Source organism: Rhinoderma darwinii, chromosome 2, assembly GCF_050947455.1.
Source record: "Rhinoderma darwinii isolate aRhiDar2 chromosome 2, aRhiDar2.hap1, whole genome shotgun sequence".
In the NCBI taxonomy this organism is placed as follows: domain Eukaryota; kingdom Metazoa; phylum Chordata; class Amphibia; order Anura; family Rhinodermatidae; genus Rhinoderma; species Rhinoderma darwinii.
Genome location: NC_134688.1, coordinates 12528100 through 12548370, shown reverse-complemented (window position 1 = coordinate 12548370; position 20271 = coordinate 12528100). Strand labels below are relative to the sequence as shown.

Genomic DNA, 20271 nt, shown 5'->3' with positions numbered 1-20271 from the left:
ATTATAGTAGTTATATTCTTGTATATAGGGGCAGTATTATAGTAGTTATAGTCTTGTACATAGGGGCAGTAATATAGTCGTTATATTCTTGTACATAGGGGCAGTATTATAGTAGTTATATTCTTGTATATAGGGGCAGTATTATAGTAGTTATAGTCTTGTATATAGGAGCAGTATTATAGTAGTTACAGTTCTGTAGGTAGCTGGCAATATTACATAAAAATACTACGAGCACTATAATACATTTTTGTACATCACCTCAGGTTACTTCTTACCATCCTTGGAAGGTCTGGCTTTCTTTATCCAGTCTGTCAGATGTCGGACGAAATCAAAGAAAAAGTCTCCTTCTGGGACACTTATTACCTGCAAAAAATAAATTTATATGTATTTAAAAAAAAAAAAAGATTCTTTAACTGATAGGAAGAGTAAATAAAATCCGGACCTATCACTTAGATTAATAATAGGTTTTTAGAAGTGTGATTTTACGGTTACCATTGACATTATAGCGTAAATCACATTTTAAAACCATGTATAAATTAAGAAGACTGTGGTATATGTGATTACTGCCCGATATAATGTACAAATGACTTACATTTAACGGCTCTTTATTGCCACTTGTGTCCAAAACTGGTACTGCTACTTTTTGTTGTTGGTTTGGTTAACAATACCAGCAAAGCTTTCCATAGTATTAATAATACGAGTTATAAACCCTCCAACAGTTCTTTATTTATTAGCATAAAATTGTGGAAGTCGCAGCGGCCTCCAAAAGACTTAGTTCAAGAGCTTTAAAATAAAGATATCGCTAAACATGCAATTCCTCCCATTAGTTCCGCTTTATTGATGTCCTCATTTAAAAGGATCTTCCCTGGTGACACTCATTTTATCCTCAATTTGTCGACCTTCCCAGCCACAGAGTTGACAGACTCACATAACCTCATTTCATATGCCCCATCCCCCCTCCAGTCTTACCTTATCGGATATCTTCACAAACAGACTGAAGCCTTCTGAGGATTTTAGAAGCAGCCGGTTAGCAATATCTTGGCAGAAATCCTTGGCTTTGGTGCTTGACTCCACTTCAAACGCCTGAAAGAGAAGAAGCGGTATGAACGTCCACGGTGACACTTTGGGATAATATTCTATCTACAAAGCCGGGAAAGAAAACCCGGCGGATTCCAATATCAATCCCGCCATACAGTGAAGCTTTGTAGTACACGGGAAGATGCTGCTCCGGTTTGTCCTAGACAGAGGTGGAGGAACTTGACCGACACAGATTTTTCTACAATCACATGGATCGGCTTCATTCCATATACTGACGCATTTCACACCAATATTTCTTGCTTTGTTTGAGATTGTTCTGGTTGGCTACATGTTGGTCTTTGTAAACTGCCTACAGACTGGTTTACGTCCATAAACCCTCATAGTCTGGGCGACTACTACTAGTCTAGCACTGTGCACTTTTTACTGTCGGCCCTAGATGCTCCAATAATTGGATGGCTGGAGAGATAACCGTCACAACAATTGGCAAGTCATGACGTCTAGGCTTGTAGCCTCCAACAATAATTGACCCAAACGTTCCATTGCAGACAATTTAGGGTTAGTTCACATGCCAGATTTTGCGTCGTGGGTACCGCCAAGGAACTATTCCTGCCAACGGCAGGAAGATTCCTCCCACTGACAACAATGAGAGGTTCGGGCAATTTCCGCCCGAAGATCAAGCAGGACGCTTCTTTTTTCCAGCTAGCTAGAGGCAAGAAGAAGCATCCGACTCCCATTGAAATGAATAGGAGGTGGAATTTTTGCGCTGGGATTTTCCTCTGTGTGAACATACCCTTAGGCCACGTTCCCACGAGACGGATACGCTGCGTAAAAACTGCGCAGCGTATCCAATCTGGAACCCGCAGTACAGTCCACCCGAAAAACCGCACCGGTAAAAAACGCGCAGCGTATCCAACCTGGAACCCGAAGTACAGTCCACCCGAAAAACCGCACTGGTAAAAAACGCTCATACTTACCTAGGCCGTTGTTATGGCGACGCGTCCCTCCTGTGCAGTCCGGTCAGGCATCCCTGGATGACGCTGCAGCCCATGTGACTGCTGCAGCCTGTGATTGGCTGCAGCGGTCACATGGGATGCAACGTCATCCCAAGAGGATGGACTGGACGAAGAAACAGAGACTTCAGGGTAAGTATGTTTATTTTTATTGTTCTGCAGTTGCGATTTTTGCGGCGCAATCGATGCGAAAACACCACAAAAGTCGCAACACTTGGCTTTCTGTTGCGGGTTTTGAATCCTCATTGAATTCAATGGGGAAAACCCCAGATGGAAAATCAACTAAAACGTTTACGCTACGTGGGAACCCGGCCTTAGGGGTATAAAGAAGATCCTTATCTGAGTGCTGGGCCCATTAGATCCCTGGATTTTTTCTTGGATATCGGAGATATCTACCGATGCACTCGGCGCCTTATATATCGTTCGGGTCAATAGTAGCGCTGGGTTTATTCACTTTTATTTATGTATTTTCATGCTTTTACTCCATTTATTTTCACCCTTCTCTCACCTCATCTGTGTCATCGGGGAAGTACACTTTGTGGAATATTTGTGTCGTTTTATGTTGAATGGCTTCTACTTCAACCAAATGTGGTGGATACTTTCTGGAGCCGTTCCTAAAAAAAAAAAGAAGCAAAAAGAACAAGCAGGATTCTGTAAGTTAGATATAGGTCGCTGGAAAATGTACATATTATAATGGTTCTCCATTTTCAAGACCTCTGCTTGCTGCCAGTGAGTGTGAGCATTCTTGTTTAGGGGCTGAAAACTTGTACAGACCTAAGACTTCTCACAGTTGAGGGTTTGTTACAATGTATCTCAGCTGTAAGAAGTATTAGTTATGCACAGGTTTTAAGACACTGGCTGTAAACAGAAATGTACCTATTCACTGAAAGCAAGAAAACATGTGACCAAGTAGCTGGCACCTTTATAGAAGCCTTATCTGTGTGCAATTATAATCCTAGACAGCCCCCCCCCCCACCCCGACCCTTGTAAATCCGTATTTCACACCTGTGCTACCTCCTCCATTTAACATTGTGGCTTGTCTGCATCCTGCTGGGCAGTGGTGTCTAAACCTGCCCCTGTATCAGTAAATATGGCATTTTTCGGTGATTTTAAATCAATTTGATCCCATTTTTGTGATTCATTCACTGAAAGCAAGCCGAGATCTTGAAGCTGGTGAAGACTTGAAACACAACGTATATTAGAGAGTTGCAGAACTCTTCATTAAACATAAAACCATTGACATGAAAACCAGAAACCCCCCCAACGCTTCTTTGTTTGACTTTTACTGTTGATATATAATGTTTTATCCTCCAGTCACATCCAGAGCTGCATTTAGAACTTTGAAGTTTGTCACTTGTGCTGACAGACACCCCTAAAAGCATTGCTTAGAAACTATAACGGACTGTGAATTAATGTCGTTTATTATGGGACTAGTAAGGATTATGGAGTAATGTAGAGTAATGTACAGTGACTGTAGACCATTCCCTGTAGACCCTGATCCTGCAGGGGGCAGCAGTGAGGTGTCAGGTCCTGCAGCTTTAGGCCAAATGGATTTTGTTGCAAAAAATATGCAGCATAAGAGTGGCAGCAGAGGGGGTGAGATTTGATAAGCGGAAAAAAACTCTGAAATTAACCTGCGGTGCGTTTATTTTTTTTTAATCCGCAGCGTGTCAATTGTATTTGCGTAATCGCTGCTTTTTAGTTCCGGGTTTTCCCCATTGAATTCACTGGGAAGTAAAACCAGTGAATAATTGCAGACCTTCGATTCCGCAGCAAAGATTGTAACTCAGAAAAAAAAAAAATCTTATACTTTCCCAGAATCCTGTGCTGCTTCAGCCAGCCCGGCCTCTTCGGATGACGTTTCATCCCATGTGACCGCAGCAGCCAATCACAGGCCGCAGTGGTCACATGGGATATAACGTAGTCTCAGTAGGCTGGGCTGCAGGACGGCAGAGGGACGCCTCACCAAGGGTACGGGAACATATGAAACTTTTTGTTCTTTAGTGTGCCGTTCTCCGCAGCGGACATTCCGGATAGAAAAACTGCACCACAATTTGGTGCGTTTTTTTCAGCCGGATTTCCCTGTGGCGACCAGGACGGGACGTTGCGTACTTTTATGCAGCGTATCCGCCCTGTGTGAACATTTCCTTACAGATTACAAGTTAATAGCTGGATATACATAGTTACATAGGGTGAAAAAAGACACCGGTCCATCCGGTTCAACCTTTGTCAATAAATTACCCATCATTCATTGCTTGATTAATTATAACCCTCAATGCAATCCGTAAATACATAGGCATCTCGCCTTTCTTTAAATGCGGACATCGTTTCCGCCATCACTACCTCTTGTGGTCGAGCGTTCCATAGCTTGACCACTTTAAGTGCTTGTTCACACACAACGGAATTGTTGCAGACAATTTCTGCAGCAATTCCGTTGAAAGTCAAAGGCAAAAACGCACCATGCCCTGCGGTTTTTCCGACAGAAAATGGTGAGTAAATTGCTGCGTTTTTCCCAACGCTGGGAGATGAAGACGTCTCCTCAGAAAATCGCAGCAATTCTGTCCACTTTCCGCAGCAGGAATTGACATGTCCGAAAAATACGCACCGCAGGTCAATTTCAGCTCAGAAATTTTACGCAGCGCGTGGATGAGATTAGTTAAATGTCTACTATGCTGCTACCGTATTCTGCTGCGTTTTTCCGTCCGGAAAAAAAACGCAGCAATTCTGCAGTGTGTGGACGAGCCCTTACTGTAAAGATCCCTTCTCCTATATTGATGTCTGAAACGTCTTTCTTCCGCAAGCAATGAATGTCCCCTGGTCCTTAGTAGAGTCCTTGGAAAGAACAGATCATGTGCTAGTTCTCTGTATTGGCCGTAAATGCCCAAAGAACGGCCTCCGTTTTTGGAGCTGTTTTTCATTGACTCTATTGAAAAAAGCTCCAAAAACAGCTGTAAAAAACGCTGTGAAAATCGCGAGTGGCTTAAAAAACGTCTGAAAATCAGGAGCTGTTTTCCCTTGAAACCAGCTCCGTATTTTCAGACGTTCTTGAGTTTGTGTTTGAACATACCCTTAATAAGATCACCTCTAAGACGTCTTTTTCCCAAGCTGAACAAGCCCAATTTTTCTAGCCTTTCATTGTAAGCGACACCTCCCATCACATTTAATAATCTCGTCGCCCGCCTTTGAACCCTCTCCAGTTCAAATCCGATTTGCTTTTGCAGCTGCTGCCTGACATTGAGTGCTGCTGCTTTCTTATTTGTTACCAAAATACCCAAGTCCTTCTCTTGTTCCGTTAGCCCCAGTTTGATTCCATTTAATGTATATGAATTAATGCCGTTATTACGACTGGTCAAGTATTCAGGTTTCCTCTGCCAGATACTTGCGCAGAATAAGAAGACACTGGCACCTACCGGAGAGCTCTCTGCAGCCGGTGCATACAGTCTGCTGCCAGGACGTGCTGCTTCCGGGACTGGATGAACCTCTGTACATGAGGTAGTAGGCTATTGCTGGGTGGAAAGAGGCCAGTAGCCAACCACAGCAGTTCCCAGCCCTTCTCTTCACTGTACCTAAAAAAGAAATTTAAACAAGTTTGTAAACAATGAATGTGCCCATCAACTGACAGCAAACAGAGATGTTGAAAATGGTGGGAAAGTAAAAGACAAAGTATATTAGAAAGTTGCAGAACTTTTCGTTATATCCGCTGGTTGTAGACACTCACTTGATGTGGTTGTCCGTCAGCTGCTTGAGTATCTGACAGTAGATCTCGTCCTTCAGGGGTTCCGCTTTTAAGGCACCTTCAAAGATTTGATCTGTCAGCTCGTTGACTGAGCGCATACGTTTGGACGGGTAGTCACCCATATACTTCAACATAGGTGCACGGCACAAGTCAAGGGATATCAGTAGTAGTAGAGGTAGACTATCTATCAAACCCACACCCTCGGTTTTAACAGCTTCCCGGTCTAAGTAGAATAAGTCTGCCCCGTTGTGTTCACAGAAGAGAGGGGGGCCCAGAGCAAAGATCAAAATGGGGCCCCCCTGATTATGGTGTTGGGTTTTGCCACCTAGGACAAGGGACCTTCCAATGACCCTTGGGCCACTTTTCCACCGTCTTAATTGGTAACAATGGAGTCTTTAACAGGTTCTCGCCACCAGAGAAGACCCACCAGGACTAAATCCCTCGCTTAGGCCGGGTTCCCACGGGTTGGATACGCTGCGTAAAAATCAAGCACCTTCCATCCCAAAAAATCTCACCGCATTACGGTGCAGTTTTTCGGACGTAATTTCCACGGTGTAAAAAAAAAAACCACATACTTACCCCCTCCATTGATGTCCGCTCCGGCCTCCTATGATGACGTTGCAGGCCATGTGATGTTGCAGCCTGTGATTGGCTGCAGCGGTCACACGGGATGAAACATCATCCTAGGAGGCTGAACTGCAGGAAGAAGGAGGACGTTCTGGCTAAGTATGATTTTTTTTTTTTCCGGAGTTGCGATTTTTGCGGCATAATCGCCGCGATTACGCCACAAGAGTCGCAACACTTGGCTTTCTGTTGCAGGTTTTGCATCTCCATTGAATTCCATGAGGAAAACCTACAACGGAAAATCAACAAAAATGCAGCATAAATTGACATGGAATTAAATTCTGCACCGCAGGTCAACTTATTAACGTTTATGCTGCGTTTTTTTACCGCAGCGTGGGCATGAGATTTTCTAAATCCCACCCACTTTGCTGCTACTGTAAATGCTGCGGAATTTCCGCACAGAATTCCGTTGCGGAAATTCCGCAGCGTTTACGCTACATGGGGAATAGCAGCTGCGATGGAGCCCGTATGGTACATACGTCTTTAATCCCACCCCTTCAAAGGACATGTCCATTTTTAGACATCCCCCCAACTCTAGATTAGTTCAGGCCTGAGTTGTACTACGGTTGGTCATACATATTAGATAGCTGTTCCTCCCGATCCCACATACACATGCAGGATCGGCAAAATGTGCATATTTTCCGAATGGGGAGAGGGGATTAAGCCGCTGCCAGAGAAATCTGCCAGCGGCTTATCTCCCCTGAGATAAAATGAATGGGGCTTGTTAAAATCGAACTGCACAATCCTTCTCTCCCTACTGTGGGGGGAGAGTCGGGAAGCCCCGATACATAAGTTTGTAAGGGGGTGATACTGCCCTGTTTAAATTGAACTGTCTTCCCTGTGCATCTTTCATGTTGGTTGGTACTTTCATTCTGTGTTATTTAGTATATGCCTGCCATGTTATAGCAGCCACTAGGTGTCACTGCAGGACCAGTGGCTTAAAGAGGCTCTGTCACCAGATTTTGCAGCCCCTATCTGCTATTGCATGTGATCGGCGCTGCAATGGAGATTACAGTAACGTTTTTATTTTTTAAAAACGAGCATTTTTGGCCAAGTTATGACCATTTTTGTAGTTATGCAAATGAGGCTTGCAAAAGTCCAAGTGGGCGTGTTTAAAAGTAAAAGTACAACTGGGCGTGTATTATGTGCGTACATCGGGGCGTGTATTATGTGCGTACATCGGGGCGTGTTTACTACTTTTACTAGCTGGGCGTTCTGATGAGAAGTATCATCCACTTCTCTTCAGAACGCCCAGCTTCTGGCAGTGCAGACACAGCCGTGTTCTCGAGAGATCACGCTGTGTCGTCACTCACAGGTCCTGCATCGTGTCAGACGAGCGAGGACACATCGGCACCAGAGGCTACAGTTGATTCTGCAGCAGCATCGGCGTTAGCAGGTAAGTCGATGTAGCTACTTACCTACAAATGCTGATGCTGCTGCAGAATCAACTGTAGCGTCTGGTGCCGATGTGTCCGACACGATGCAGGACCTGGGGCAGGAAGTGAGTGACGTCACAGCGTGATCTCTCGAACACGCTGTGTCTGCACTGCCAGAAGCTGGGCGTTCTGAAGAGAAGTGGATGATACTTCTCATCAGAGCGCCCAGCTAGTAAAAGAAGTAAAAACGCCCCGATGTCCGCACATAATACACACCCCGATGTCCGCACATAATACACACCCCGATGTACGCACATAATACACGCCCAGTTGGACTTTTACTTTTAAACACGCCCAGTTGGACTTTTGCAAGCCTCATTTGCATAAATACAAAAATGGTCATAACTTGGCCAAAAATGCTCGTTTTTAAAAAATAAAAACGTTACTGTAATCTACATTGCAGCGCCGATCACATGCAATAGCAGATAGGGATAGCCTCTTTAAGTAAACTTATTAGAAACAACTTCAAGTGGTGTCAGTGTTTATTTGCGGACCCTGCTACAAGTTTATAAGTGGACAACCCTGTCATATTCTTCTATGGTCGATACTTTGTGATCTAGAGAAGCGTTTGCGGCGTGTTTGGTGGGAAAGGATATCGATAAAGGACATGCAGGCTTCCTGCGAGATCTCGTCACTTATTAACACCTTCCTCAGAAGAGCTTGTTTGATGGGCTCCCGGGTGTAACACCACAGCTTGTCCTTCCCGCGGTTCTTGGTGATCATGACACGGCTCAGGGTGTGCTTTGGTGGTGGCCTGAGGAGAAAATGAGGAAGAAGTGATAAATGTGCTACAACATGGGCTTGTTGGTGAGAGTATATCTATATATATCTATATCTTCCCCTCATGGGTTCAGTAGGACAGTCCTAGATTTCTGACACTTGTTGTCCCTTGACATTGCAATTCCTTCATTGGAGCAGAAATCAGTGATCGATTGCTTCTGTCTTGGTGTTCAACATATGTCGATAGTGAAGCCGGCGCTATTATGGGGGCTCTCGTGCCAGGATTGTTGTGGGGGCACTCTGAAAAGCACTGCTTTACAGTCAGACTCTGTTCACACTATCATTACTGTGGTCCTGAAGGATTTCGGTCTACCAGAAATCCGATGGACCCCACTGATATCAATGAGATCCTACAGGATTCACTGGTAATCGTCCGAAAATAGATCCGGCATAGCGATCAGGAGTGGTTTACTCTATTATGGTGGTACTGTGACTAGCCCCTTTATGGGGACACTGTGACTGGTAACTATTTTAGGGACAATAAGGGTAATACTTTTATGGGGATCAGTTGCAGTGGCTTGCAAACTTATAATAGTAGTGTGACTGGCTCTGTTATGGGGTTACTGTTACCCACAGTGTTATAGGGGCATTGTGATTGTTGTTTTTGGGACATTGTGATTGTCACTGTTTTGAGTGCATTGCAGAATACTCAACACATAACGTTATGGGGAATTAAGGTTGGGATTGTTATGGGGGCACTTTGACTGGCAGCGTTACGGGGAGATTGTGTATGACTGTTAGCGGTACTGTGACTGGTAGGATTGCAGGGACATTGTGGATGACTGCTTTATGGGGCTTTGTGGCAGGGATTGTTATGGGGGCATTGTGACTGGCAGTGTTATGAAAGTCAGTCTTAGCTGCAAGAAAAGAAGAGCTAGAGGTAGGAAATGCAGTAACAAACTGTAATGACAAAATACAAAATTACTGATGTAGCAGAGCTGAAGTTGTTATTTAAGCGCACCATGATAACTTACTGAGTTAAGATGACAGAGCTGAGTTACCAGCAGTCCTATGTAAATCCTCAAATATATCGTCATATCATCATTTTGTTGTTCTGACAAAAAGACAAACTCTGCTCTGCTTCATCTCTAAACAGTAACATTATATTGTTGCCGGACTGTAGTGAGACCTCCTAACCTGAAATAATCGTAAGAAAATTCCTCCAGTGTATACGGCTTCACCTTCTCCTCGTGCTCTAATGTGGTCATCTGGACTGTCCGCACTACGTCCTGCTTCTGGTCCGGTGTCATTGTCACCAATGTCTGGACAAATGAAAATTAAAAAAGGTCAAATATCCAAGAAATGAATTCAATAATCTTTATGTAATATTTAGGAGAGCTGACAGATCCTCTATACTACACCACACAGGAGAGCTGACGGATCCTCTATACTACACCACACAGGAGAGCTGACAGATCCTCTATACTACACCACACAGGAGAGCTGACAGCTCCTCTATACTACACCACACAGGAGAGCTGACAGATCCTCTATACTACACCACACAGGAGAGCTGACAGATCCTCTATACTACACCACACAGGAGAGCTGACAGCTCCTCTATACTACACCACACAGGACAGCTGAAAGATCCTCTATACTACACCACACAGGAGAGCTGACAGATCCTCTATACTACACCACACAGGAGCTGACAGATCCTCTATACTACACCACACAGGAGAGCTGACAGATCCTCTATACTACACCACACAGGAGAGCTGACAACTCCTCTATACTACACCACACAGGAGAACTGACAGCTCCTCTATACTACACCACACAGGAGAGCTGATAGTTCCTCTATACTACACCACACAGGAGAGCTGACAACTCCTCTATAAACACCACACAGGAGGACTGACAGATCCTCTATACTACACCACACAGAAGGGCTGACAGCTCCTCTATAATACACCACACAGGAGATCTGACAGCTCCTCTATACTACACCACACAGGAGAGCTGACAGCTCCTCTATACTACACCACACAGGAGAGCTGACAGATCCTCTATACTACACCACACAGGAGAGCTGACAGATCCTCTACACTACACCACACAGGAGAGCTGACAGCTCCTCTATACTACACCACACAGGACAGCTGACAGATCCTCTATACTACACCACACAGGAGAGCTGACAGCTCCTCTATACTACACCACACAGGAGAGCTGACAGATCCTCTATACTACACCACACAGGAGAGCTGACAGATCCTCTATAAACACCACACAGGAGGACTGACAGCTCCTCTATACTACACCACACAGGAGAGCTGACAGATCCTCTATACTACACCACACAGGAGAGCTGACAGATCCTCTATACTACACCACACAGGAGAGCTGACAGCTCCTCTATACTACACCACACAGGACAGCTGACAGATCCTCTATACTACACCACACAGGACAGCTGAAAGATCCTCTATACTACACCACACAGGACAGCTGACAGCTCCTCTATACTACACCACACAGGACAGCTGACAGATCCTCTATACTACACCACACAGGAGAGCTGACAGATCCTCTATACTACACCACACAGGACAGCTGACAGCTCTTCTATACTACACCACACCACACAGGAGAGCTGACAGATCCTCTATACTACACCACACAGGACAGCTGACAGATCCTCTATACTACACCACACAGGACAGCTGACAGATCCTCTACACTACACCACACAGGAGAGCTGACAGCTCCTCTATACTACACCACACAGGACAGCTGACAGATCCTCTATACTACACCACACAGGAGAGATGACAGATTCTCTATACTACACCACACAGGAGAGCTGACAGCTCCTCTATACTACACCACACAGGAGAGCTGACAGATCCTCTATACTACACCACACAGGAGAGCTGACAGATCCTCTATAAACACCACACAGGAGGACTGACAGATCCTCTATACTACACCACGCAGGAGAGCTGAAAGATCCTCTATACTACACCACACAGGACAGCTGACAGCTCCTCTATACTACACCACACAGGACAGCTGACAGATCCTCTATACTACACCACACAGGAGAGCTGACAGATCCTCTATACTACACCACACAGGACAGCTGACAGCTCTTCTATACTACACCACACCACACAGGAGAGCTGACAGATCCTCTATACTACACCACACAGGACAGCTGACAGATCCTCTATACTACACCACACAGGACAGCTGACAGATCCTCTACACTACACCACACAGGAGAGCTGACAGCTCCTCTATACTACACCACACAGGACAGCTGACAGATCCTCTTTACTACACCACACAGGAGAGATGACAGATTCTCTATACTACACCACACAGGAGAGCTGACAGCTCCTCTATACTACACCACACAGGAGAGCTGACAGATCCTCTATACTACACCACACAGGAGAGCTGACAGATCCTCTATAAACACCACACAGGAGGACTGACAGATCCTCTATACTACACCACGCAGGAGGGCTGACAGCTCCTCTATACTACACCACGCAGGAGGACTGACAGCTCCTCTATACTACACCACACAGGAGAGCTGACAGATCCTCTATACTACACCCCACAGGAGAGCTGACAGATCCTCTATACCACACCACACAGGAGAGCTGACAGATCCTCTATACCACACCACACAGGAGAGCTGACAGCTCCTCTATACTACACCACACAGGAGAGCTGACAGATCCTCTATACTACACCCCACAGGAGAGCTGACAGATCCTCTATACTACACCACACAGGAGAGCTGACAGATCCTCTACACTACACCACACAGGAGAGCTGACAGATCCTCTATACTACATCACACAGGAGAGCTCACAGATCCTCTATACTACACCACACAGGAGAGCTGACAACTCCTCTATATTACACCACGCAGGAGGGCTGACAGCTCCTCTATACTACACCACACAGGAGGGCTGACAGCTCCTCTATACTACACCACACAGGAGGACTGACAGCTCCGCTATACTACACCACACAGGAGAGCTGACAGATCCTCTATACTACACCACACAGGAGAGCTGACAGATCCTCTATACTACACCCCACAGGAGAGCTGACAGATCCTCTATACTACACCACACAGGACAGCTGACAGATCCTCTACACTACACCACACAGGAGATCTGACAGCTCCTCTATACTACACCACACAGGAGAGCTGACAGATCCTCTATACTACACCACACAGGAGAGCTGACAGATCCTCTATACTACACCACACAGGACAGCTGAAAGATCCTCTATACTACACCACACAGGAGAGCTGACAGCTCCTCTATACTACACCACACAGGAGAGCTGACAGATCCTCTATACTACACCACACAGGAGAGCTGACAGATCCTCTATAAACACCACACAGGAGGACTGACAGCTCCTCTATACTACACCACACAGGAGAGCTGACAGATCCTCTATACTACACCACACAGGAGAGCTGACAGATCCTCTATACTACACCACACAGGAGAGCTGACAGCTCCTCTATACTACACCACACAGGACAGCTGACAGATCCTCTATACTACACCACACAGGACAGCTGAAAGATCCTCTATACTACACCACACAGGACAGCTGACAGCTCCTCTATACTACACCACACAGGACAGCTGACAGATCCTCTATACTACACCACACAGGAGAGCTGACAGATCCTCTATACTACACCACACAGGACAGCTGACAGCTCTTCTATACTACACCACACCACACAGGAGAGCTGACAGATCCTCTATACTACACCACACAGGACAGCTGACAGATCCTCTATACTACACCACACAGGACAGCTGACAGATCCTCTACACTACACCACACAGGAGAGCTGACAGCTCCTCTATACTACACCACACAGGACAGCTGACAGATCCTCTATACTACACCACACAGGAGAGATGACAGATTCTCTATACTACACCACACAGGAGAGCTGACAGCTCCTCTATACTACACCACACAGGAGAGCTGACAGATCCTCTATACTACACCACACAGGAGAGCTGACAGATCCTCTATAAACACCACACAGGAGGACTGACAGATCCTCTATACTACACCACGCAGGAGAGCTGAAAGATCCTCTATACTACACCACACAGGACAGCTGACAGCTCCTCTATACTACACCACACAGGACAGCTGACAGATCCTCTATACTACACCACACAGGAGAGCTGACAGATCCTCTATACTACACCACACAGGACAGCTGACAGCTCTTCTATACTACACCACACCACACAGGAGAGCTGACAGATCCTCTATACTACACCACACAGGACAGCTGACAGATCCTCTATACTACACCACACAGGACAGCTGACAGATCCTCTACACTACACCACACAGGAGAGCTGACAGCTCCTCTATACTACACCACACAGGACAGCTGACAGATCCTCTATACTACACCACACAGGAGAGATGACAGATTCTCTATACTACACCACACAGGAGAGCTGACAGCTCCTCTATACTACACCACACAGGAGAGCTGACAGATCCTCTATACTACACCACACAGGAGAGCTGACAGATCCTCTATAAACACCACACAGGAGGACTGACAGATCCTCTATACTACACCACGCAGGAGGGCTGACAGCTCCTCTATACTACACCACGCAGGAGGACTGACAGCTCCTCTATACTACACCACACAGGAGAGCTGACAGATCCTCTATACTACACCCCACAGGAGAGCTGACAGATCCTCTATACCACACCACACAGGAGAGCTGACAGATCCTCTATACCACACCACACAGGAGAGCTGACAGCTCCTCTATACTACACCACACAGGAGAGCTGACAGATCCTCTATACTACACCCCACAGGAGAGCTGACAGATCCTCTATACTACACCACACAGGAGAGCTGACAGATCCTCTACACTACACCACACAGGAGAGCTGACAGATCCTCTATACTACATCACACAGGAGAGCTCACAGATCCTCTATACTACACCACACAGGAGAGCTGACAACTCCTCTATATTACACCACGCAGGAGGGCTGACAGCTCCTCTATACTACACCACACAGGAGGGCTGACAGCTCCTCTATACTACACCACACAGGAGGACTGACAGCTCCGCTATACTACACCACACAGGAGAGCTGACAGATCCTCTATACTACACCACACAGGAGAGCTGACAGATCCTCTATACTACACCCCACAGGAGAGCTGACAGATCCTCTATACTACACCACACAGGACAGCTGACAGATCCTCTACACTACACCACACAGGAGATCTGACAGCTCCTCTATACTACACCACACAGGAGAGCTGACAGATCCTCTATACTACACCACACAGGAGAGCTGACAGATCCTCTATACTACACCACACAGGACAGCTGAAAGATCCTCTATACTACACCACACAGGAGAGCTGACAGATCCTCTATACTACACCACACAGGAGAGCTGACAGATCCTCTATACTACACCACACAGGACAGCTGACAGATCCTCTATACTACACCACACAGGAGAGCTGACAGATCCTCTATACTACACCACACAGGAGAGCTGACAGATCCTCTATACTACACCACACAGGACAGCTGACAGCTCCTCTATACTACACCACACAGGACAGCTGACAGATCCTCTATACTACACCACACAGGAGAGCTGACAGATCCTCTATACTACACCACACAGGAGAGCGGACAGCTCCTCTATACTACACCACACAGGACATCTGACAGCTCCTCTATACTACACCACACAGGAGAGCTGACAGATCCTCTATACTACACCACACAGGAGAGCTGACAGATCCTCTATACTACACCACACAGGAGAGCTGACAGATCCTCTATACTACACCCCACAGAAGAGCTGACAGATCCTCTACACTACACCACACAGGAGAGCTGACAGATCCTCTACACTACACCACACAGGAGAGCTGACAGATCCTCTACACTACACCTCACAGGAGATCTGACAGATCCTCTATACTACACCACACAGGAGATCTGACAGATCCTCTATACTACACCACATAGGAGAGCTGACAGATCCTCTATACTACACCACACAGGACAGCTGACAGATCCTCTACACTACACCACACAGGAGAGCTGACAGCTCCTCTATACTACACCACACAGGACAGCTGACAGATCCTCTATTCTACACCACACAGGAGAGATGACAGATTCTCTATACTACACCACACAGGAGAGCTGACAGCTCCTCTATACTACACCACACAGGAGAGCTGACAGATCCTCTATACTACACCACACAGGAGAGCTGACAGATCCTCTATACTACACCACACAGGAGAGCTGACAGCTCCTCTATACTACACCACACAGGACAGCTGACAGATCCTCTACACTACACCACACAGGAGATCTGACAGCTCCTCTATAGCCGACGTTCACCTCTCACATCAATGGCGCGTGGTGCTCCGCAGTTTCCATGTCGGTTATTCATAATGGCGCCATTTGTCCACTCACGATACATGTTCACCACAGCAGCATGCGAACAGTTCACAAACTGCGCTGTGTGAGAAATACCGCCACACTGGCCCGAAAGGCAATAATCATCCCTTATTACAACTGTGATTAATCGCACCTTATACCCATGGCAACGAGTGATAAGTGATCAGACAGCTGCCCGCACCCCTTATATACCCACCAAGCCACGACACGTCACTTCCTTCATGAGCTACGCGCTGCCGACGTCGAAAGTAGGAGGTGGTCATAATAATGAGACTCGACTGTGTATATATAAATATACTCTACTCAGAAAATAAGCCCACGGCAGGAACTTACCACAATCTCCGAGGGGGGTTTAGTGATGCTTGGCATTACGTACACAATCTCTGTTGGAAAATCTCCCTTCTGTTTTGTCCTCTCATTATAGCCATGAGACCAGCCGGCATTCATGATGGACTCCCCGGTGTCTTGGTCCAGGATAATCAGGTCTCCCTTCTGAAAACTGAGGAATCCTGAATCTTCTCCGGCTAAAGGGGCCAAAAAAAATAAGATCAGAGAATACAGACAGAAGATTTTTTAATACTCTCTATTTTTGGGTCTTATATGAAGTTATGGTTGCGACTGCAGCCATAAAAGAGACCCTCAAAGTATTAATCAGGGGCTGGAAGTACAACAAATGATAATGGACTCCCTTCTCATTCACGCATCTCAGAGAGGATTGTCCTCACTAGAAAAACAACTGTAACAAAACCCTCAGCAGTGAGAAATATTAGGTTGTGTACAGTTTCAGCCTCTGCTTACTGTCAGTGAATGAACACAGTATTTACCCCCATGTTTATGACAAAGCATAATTTTAAGTAAGAATAAAGTAAAATGAACCACCCTACAATTTCTGTCATGTGATATCTTAAATTGTCCTTCCTTAAAGTGAATCTCCACCTTTAAATAACATTTTCTGTAGTCATAAAATCCCTTCTAATTCAACTCCATTACCATTTTAGCTCCACTTCTAATATTCTCAGTTAGTTTATTTTGCAGGGTAAAAAAAAATACCCTATTGCTGCTTGGAAACCACCAGTAAGCTGCTTGTAAAGGATCTGCCAGGCACAGCTTCGGGGTTAACTCCCAGAACTAATCAGTCAGCACCTGAGAATACATCCCTGAGACTGACTCCTGCTTCCACCATTCAAGGCTGGCAGGCTTAGGAGTGGGAGAGCCTATCGTAACCTGGCCAGACTCAGCTAGCTCCCGCCCTCTGTCTATTTAAGCCTGCACTTCCTGTCCCTCGGTGCTTGTGATTCTTTCCTTGTGGTTTCCTGGCCCAGCTACAGCTCCTGCTATTTTTGATCCTGCTCCATACAGACCCTGGCCTACCGACTACTCTTCTGCTTTTCGTTTTGTACCTCGCACACTCCTGGCTTGACTCGGCTCGTTCACCACTCTGGTTGCTCACGGTGTTGCCGTTGGCAACGGCCCCTTTTCCTTGCTTGTGTTCCTTTGTATGTTTGTCGAGTTTGTCGTGCACTTACTGAGCGCAGGGACCGCCGCCCAGTTGTACCCCGTCGCCTAGGGCGGGTCGTTGCAAGTAGGCAGGGACAGAGTGGCGGGTAGATTAGGGCTCACTTGTCCGTCTCCCTACCCCCTGCCATTACATAATCACAAGCCCATACCTAGTCTACCCCTGGTCCCTGACACCACTATGGACCCCCGTGAGACCCTGGCTCAGCAAATGCAGGGTCTCTCCCTACAGGTCCAGGCCCTGGCTCAGAGGGTCAACCAGCCTGATGCTCCCCTGGTAGTTCCCCTCACCGCACCTCTTGAACCCCACCTCAAGTTGCCCGACCGGTTCTCAGGGGACCGGAGGGCTTTTTTCTCCTTTCGGGAGAGTTGTAGGCTTTACTTTCGTTTAAAGCCTCATTCCTCAGGTTCTGAGAGCCAGCGGGTGGGTATAATTATGTCCCGGCTCCAGGAAGGGCCCCAAGAGTGGGCCTTCTCCTTGGCTCCTGACGCCCCTGAACTTTCCTCCGTTGATTGTTTCTTTTCTGCTCTCGGACTTATTTATGACGAGACTGACAGGACTGCCTTTGCCGAGAGTCAGCTGGTGACCTTAAGTCAGGGTAAGAGACCTGTTGAGGAGTATTGCTCTGACTTTCGGAAGTGGTGCGTAGCTTCTCGGTGGAATGACCCTGCCTTAAGGTGCCAGTTTAGGTTGGGTCTGTCGAATGCCCTGAAAGACCTGCTAGTTAGCTATCCCTTTTCTGACTCCCTAGACCAGGTTATGGCTTTAGCGGTACGACTTGACCGACGTCTCAGGGAACGACAACGTGAACGTTTATGTGTTTTCTCCTCCGACTCCCCCATGATGCCTCCCGAAGCTCCGTTGCTTCGTTCCTCCCCGAAAGATTCAGAGATACCTATGCAACCTGGGGCCTCCGTGTCCCCCCAACAACGTAGAGAATTCCGCAGGAAGAATGGTCTCTGCTTCTACTGTGGGGACGACAAGCATCAAGTGAACAACTGTCCTAAGCGTAAGATTGCAGCCAGAGAACTTCCGCGTCTAAGTGATCATCGGGGAGGTCACTTGGGCACACAGGTATTTCCCGTAAATATGAAACGTACTAAGATCTTGCTTCCCTTTCAGGTCTCTTTTGGTGGTAGGTCTGCTACCGGCAGTGCCTTCGTGGATTCAGGGTCCTCTACTAATATCATGTCTGTGGAATTTGCTATGTCCCTTGCTATGCCTCTGATTGATTTGCCTAAACCTGTCCCGGTAGTGGGTATCGACTCCACTCCTCTTGCTAATGGTTATTTTACACAGCATACCCCTGTTTTTGAATTCCTTGTTGGCTCCATGCATTTGGAGCAATGCTCTGTACTGTTGATGCAGGGATTATCGTACGATTTGGTTCTAGGCCCTCCCTGGTTGCAGTTGCATAATCCCACGTTTGACTGGAATACTGGGGAGCTAACCAAATGGGGTAATGAATGTTGTACGTCATGTTTTTCTGTTAATTCTATTTCTCCCCCTAAGGAGGCGAATACGCTACCCGAGTTTGTTCAGGACTTCGCTGATGTTTTCTCTAGGGAGGCCTCCGAAGTGTTACCTCCTCATAGAGAATACGATTGCGCTATCGAATTGTTACCAGGAGCTAAGCTTCCTAAGGGTAGGATATTTAATCTTTCTTGTCCCGAACGTGAAGCTATGAGAGTGTATATCCAGGAATCCCTGGCCAAGGGTTACATTCGTCCCTCTTCTTCTCCGGTAGGTGCTGGCTTCTTCTTCGTGGGGAAGAAGGATGGTGGTCTTAGGCCATGCATTGACTACCATAGCCTGAATAAGGTCACGGTAAGGAACCAGTATCCCCTTCCTTTGATTCCTGATCTCTTTAATCAGGTTCAGGGGGCCCAATGGTTTTCTAAATTGGATCTACGGGGGGCGTATAACCTTATTCGCATCAAAGAGGGGGATGAGTGGAAGACTGCGTTTAACACGCCCGAAGGCCATTTCGAATACCTCGTCATGCCCTTTGGGTTGTGTAATGCCCCTGCGGTCTTCCAGAATTTCATAAATGAGATTTTGAGAAATTACCTGGGGATTTTTCTGGTAGTGTACCTTGATGACATACTGGTGTTTTCCAAGGACTGGTCCTCCCACATTGAGCATGTCAGGAAGGTGCTCCAGGTCCTTCGGGAAAACAAACTGTTTGCCAAAACCGAAAAATGTGTGTTTGGGGTACAGGAGATTCAATTTTTGGGTCAAATCCTCACTCCTCATGAATTCCGCATGGACCCCGCCAAGGTTCAGGCTGTGGCGGAATGGGTTCCACCTGCCTCCCTGAAGGCGTTAATGTTTTTTGGGGTTCGCTAATTATTACAGGAGATTTATTGCTAACTTCTCGGTCATCGCTAAGCCCCTTACGGACCTCACTCGCAAAGGTGCTGATCTCCTCCACTGGCCTCCTGAGGCTGTCCAGGCTTTTGAGGTCCTTAAGAAGTGCTTTGTCTCGGCCCCGGTGCTGGTTCAGCCCAACCAAATGGAGCCATTTATCGTGGAAGTTGACGCATCTGAGGTGGGAGTGGGGGCTGTCTTGTCCCAGGGTACCAGGTCCCTCACCCATCTCTGCCCCTGTGCCTACTTCTCCAGGAAGTTTTCGCGA

The 20271-nt window shown here is 46.7% G+C and overlaps 1 protein-coding gene across 1 annotated transcript in view; it reads right to left on the bottom strand.

Moving 5' to 3' along the window:
• MYO7A (myosin VIIA) overlaps positions 1-20271 on the bottom strand; it is an 84108-nt gene that overhangs the window by 22072 nt on the left and 41765 nt on the right. The window contains 8 exon segments of the mRNA XM_075851358.1: positions 276-363; positions 970-1083; positions 2557-2662; positions 5459-5614; positions 5767-5920; positions 8441-8598; positions 9762-9886; positions 16451-16641. Coding sequence (XP_075707473.1) covers positions 276-363; positions 970-1083; positions 2557-2662; positions 5459-5614; positions 5767-5920; positions 8441-8598; positions 9762-9886; positions 16451-16641 — 1092 coding nt within the window.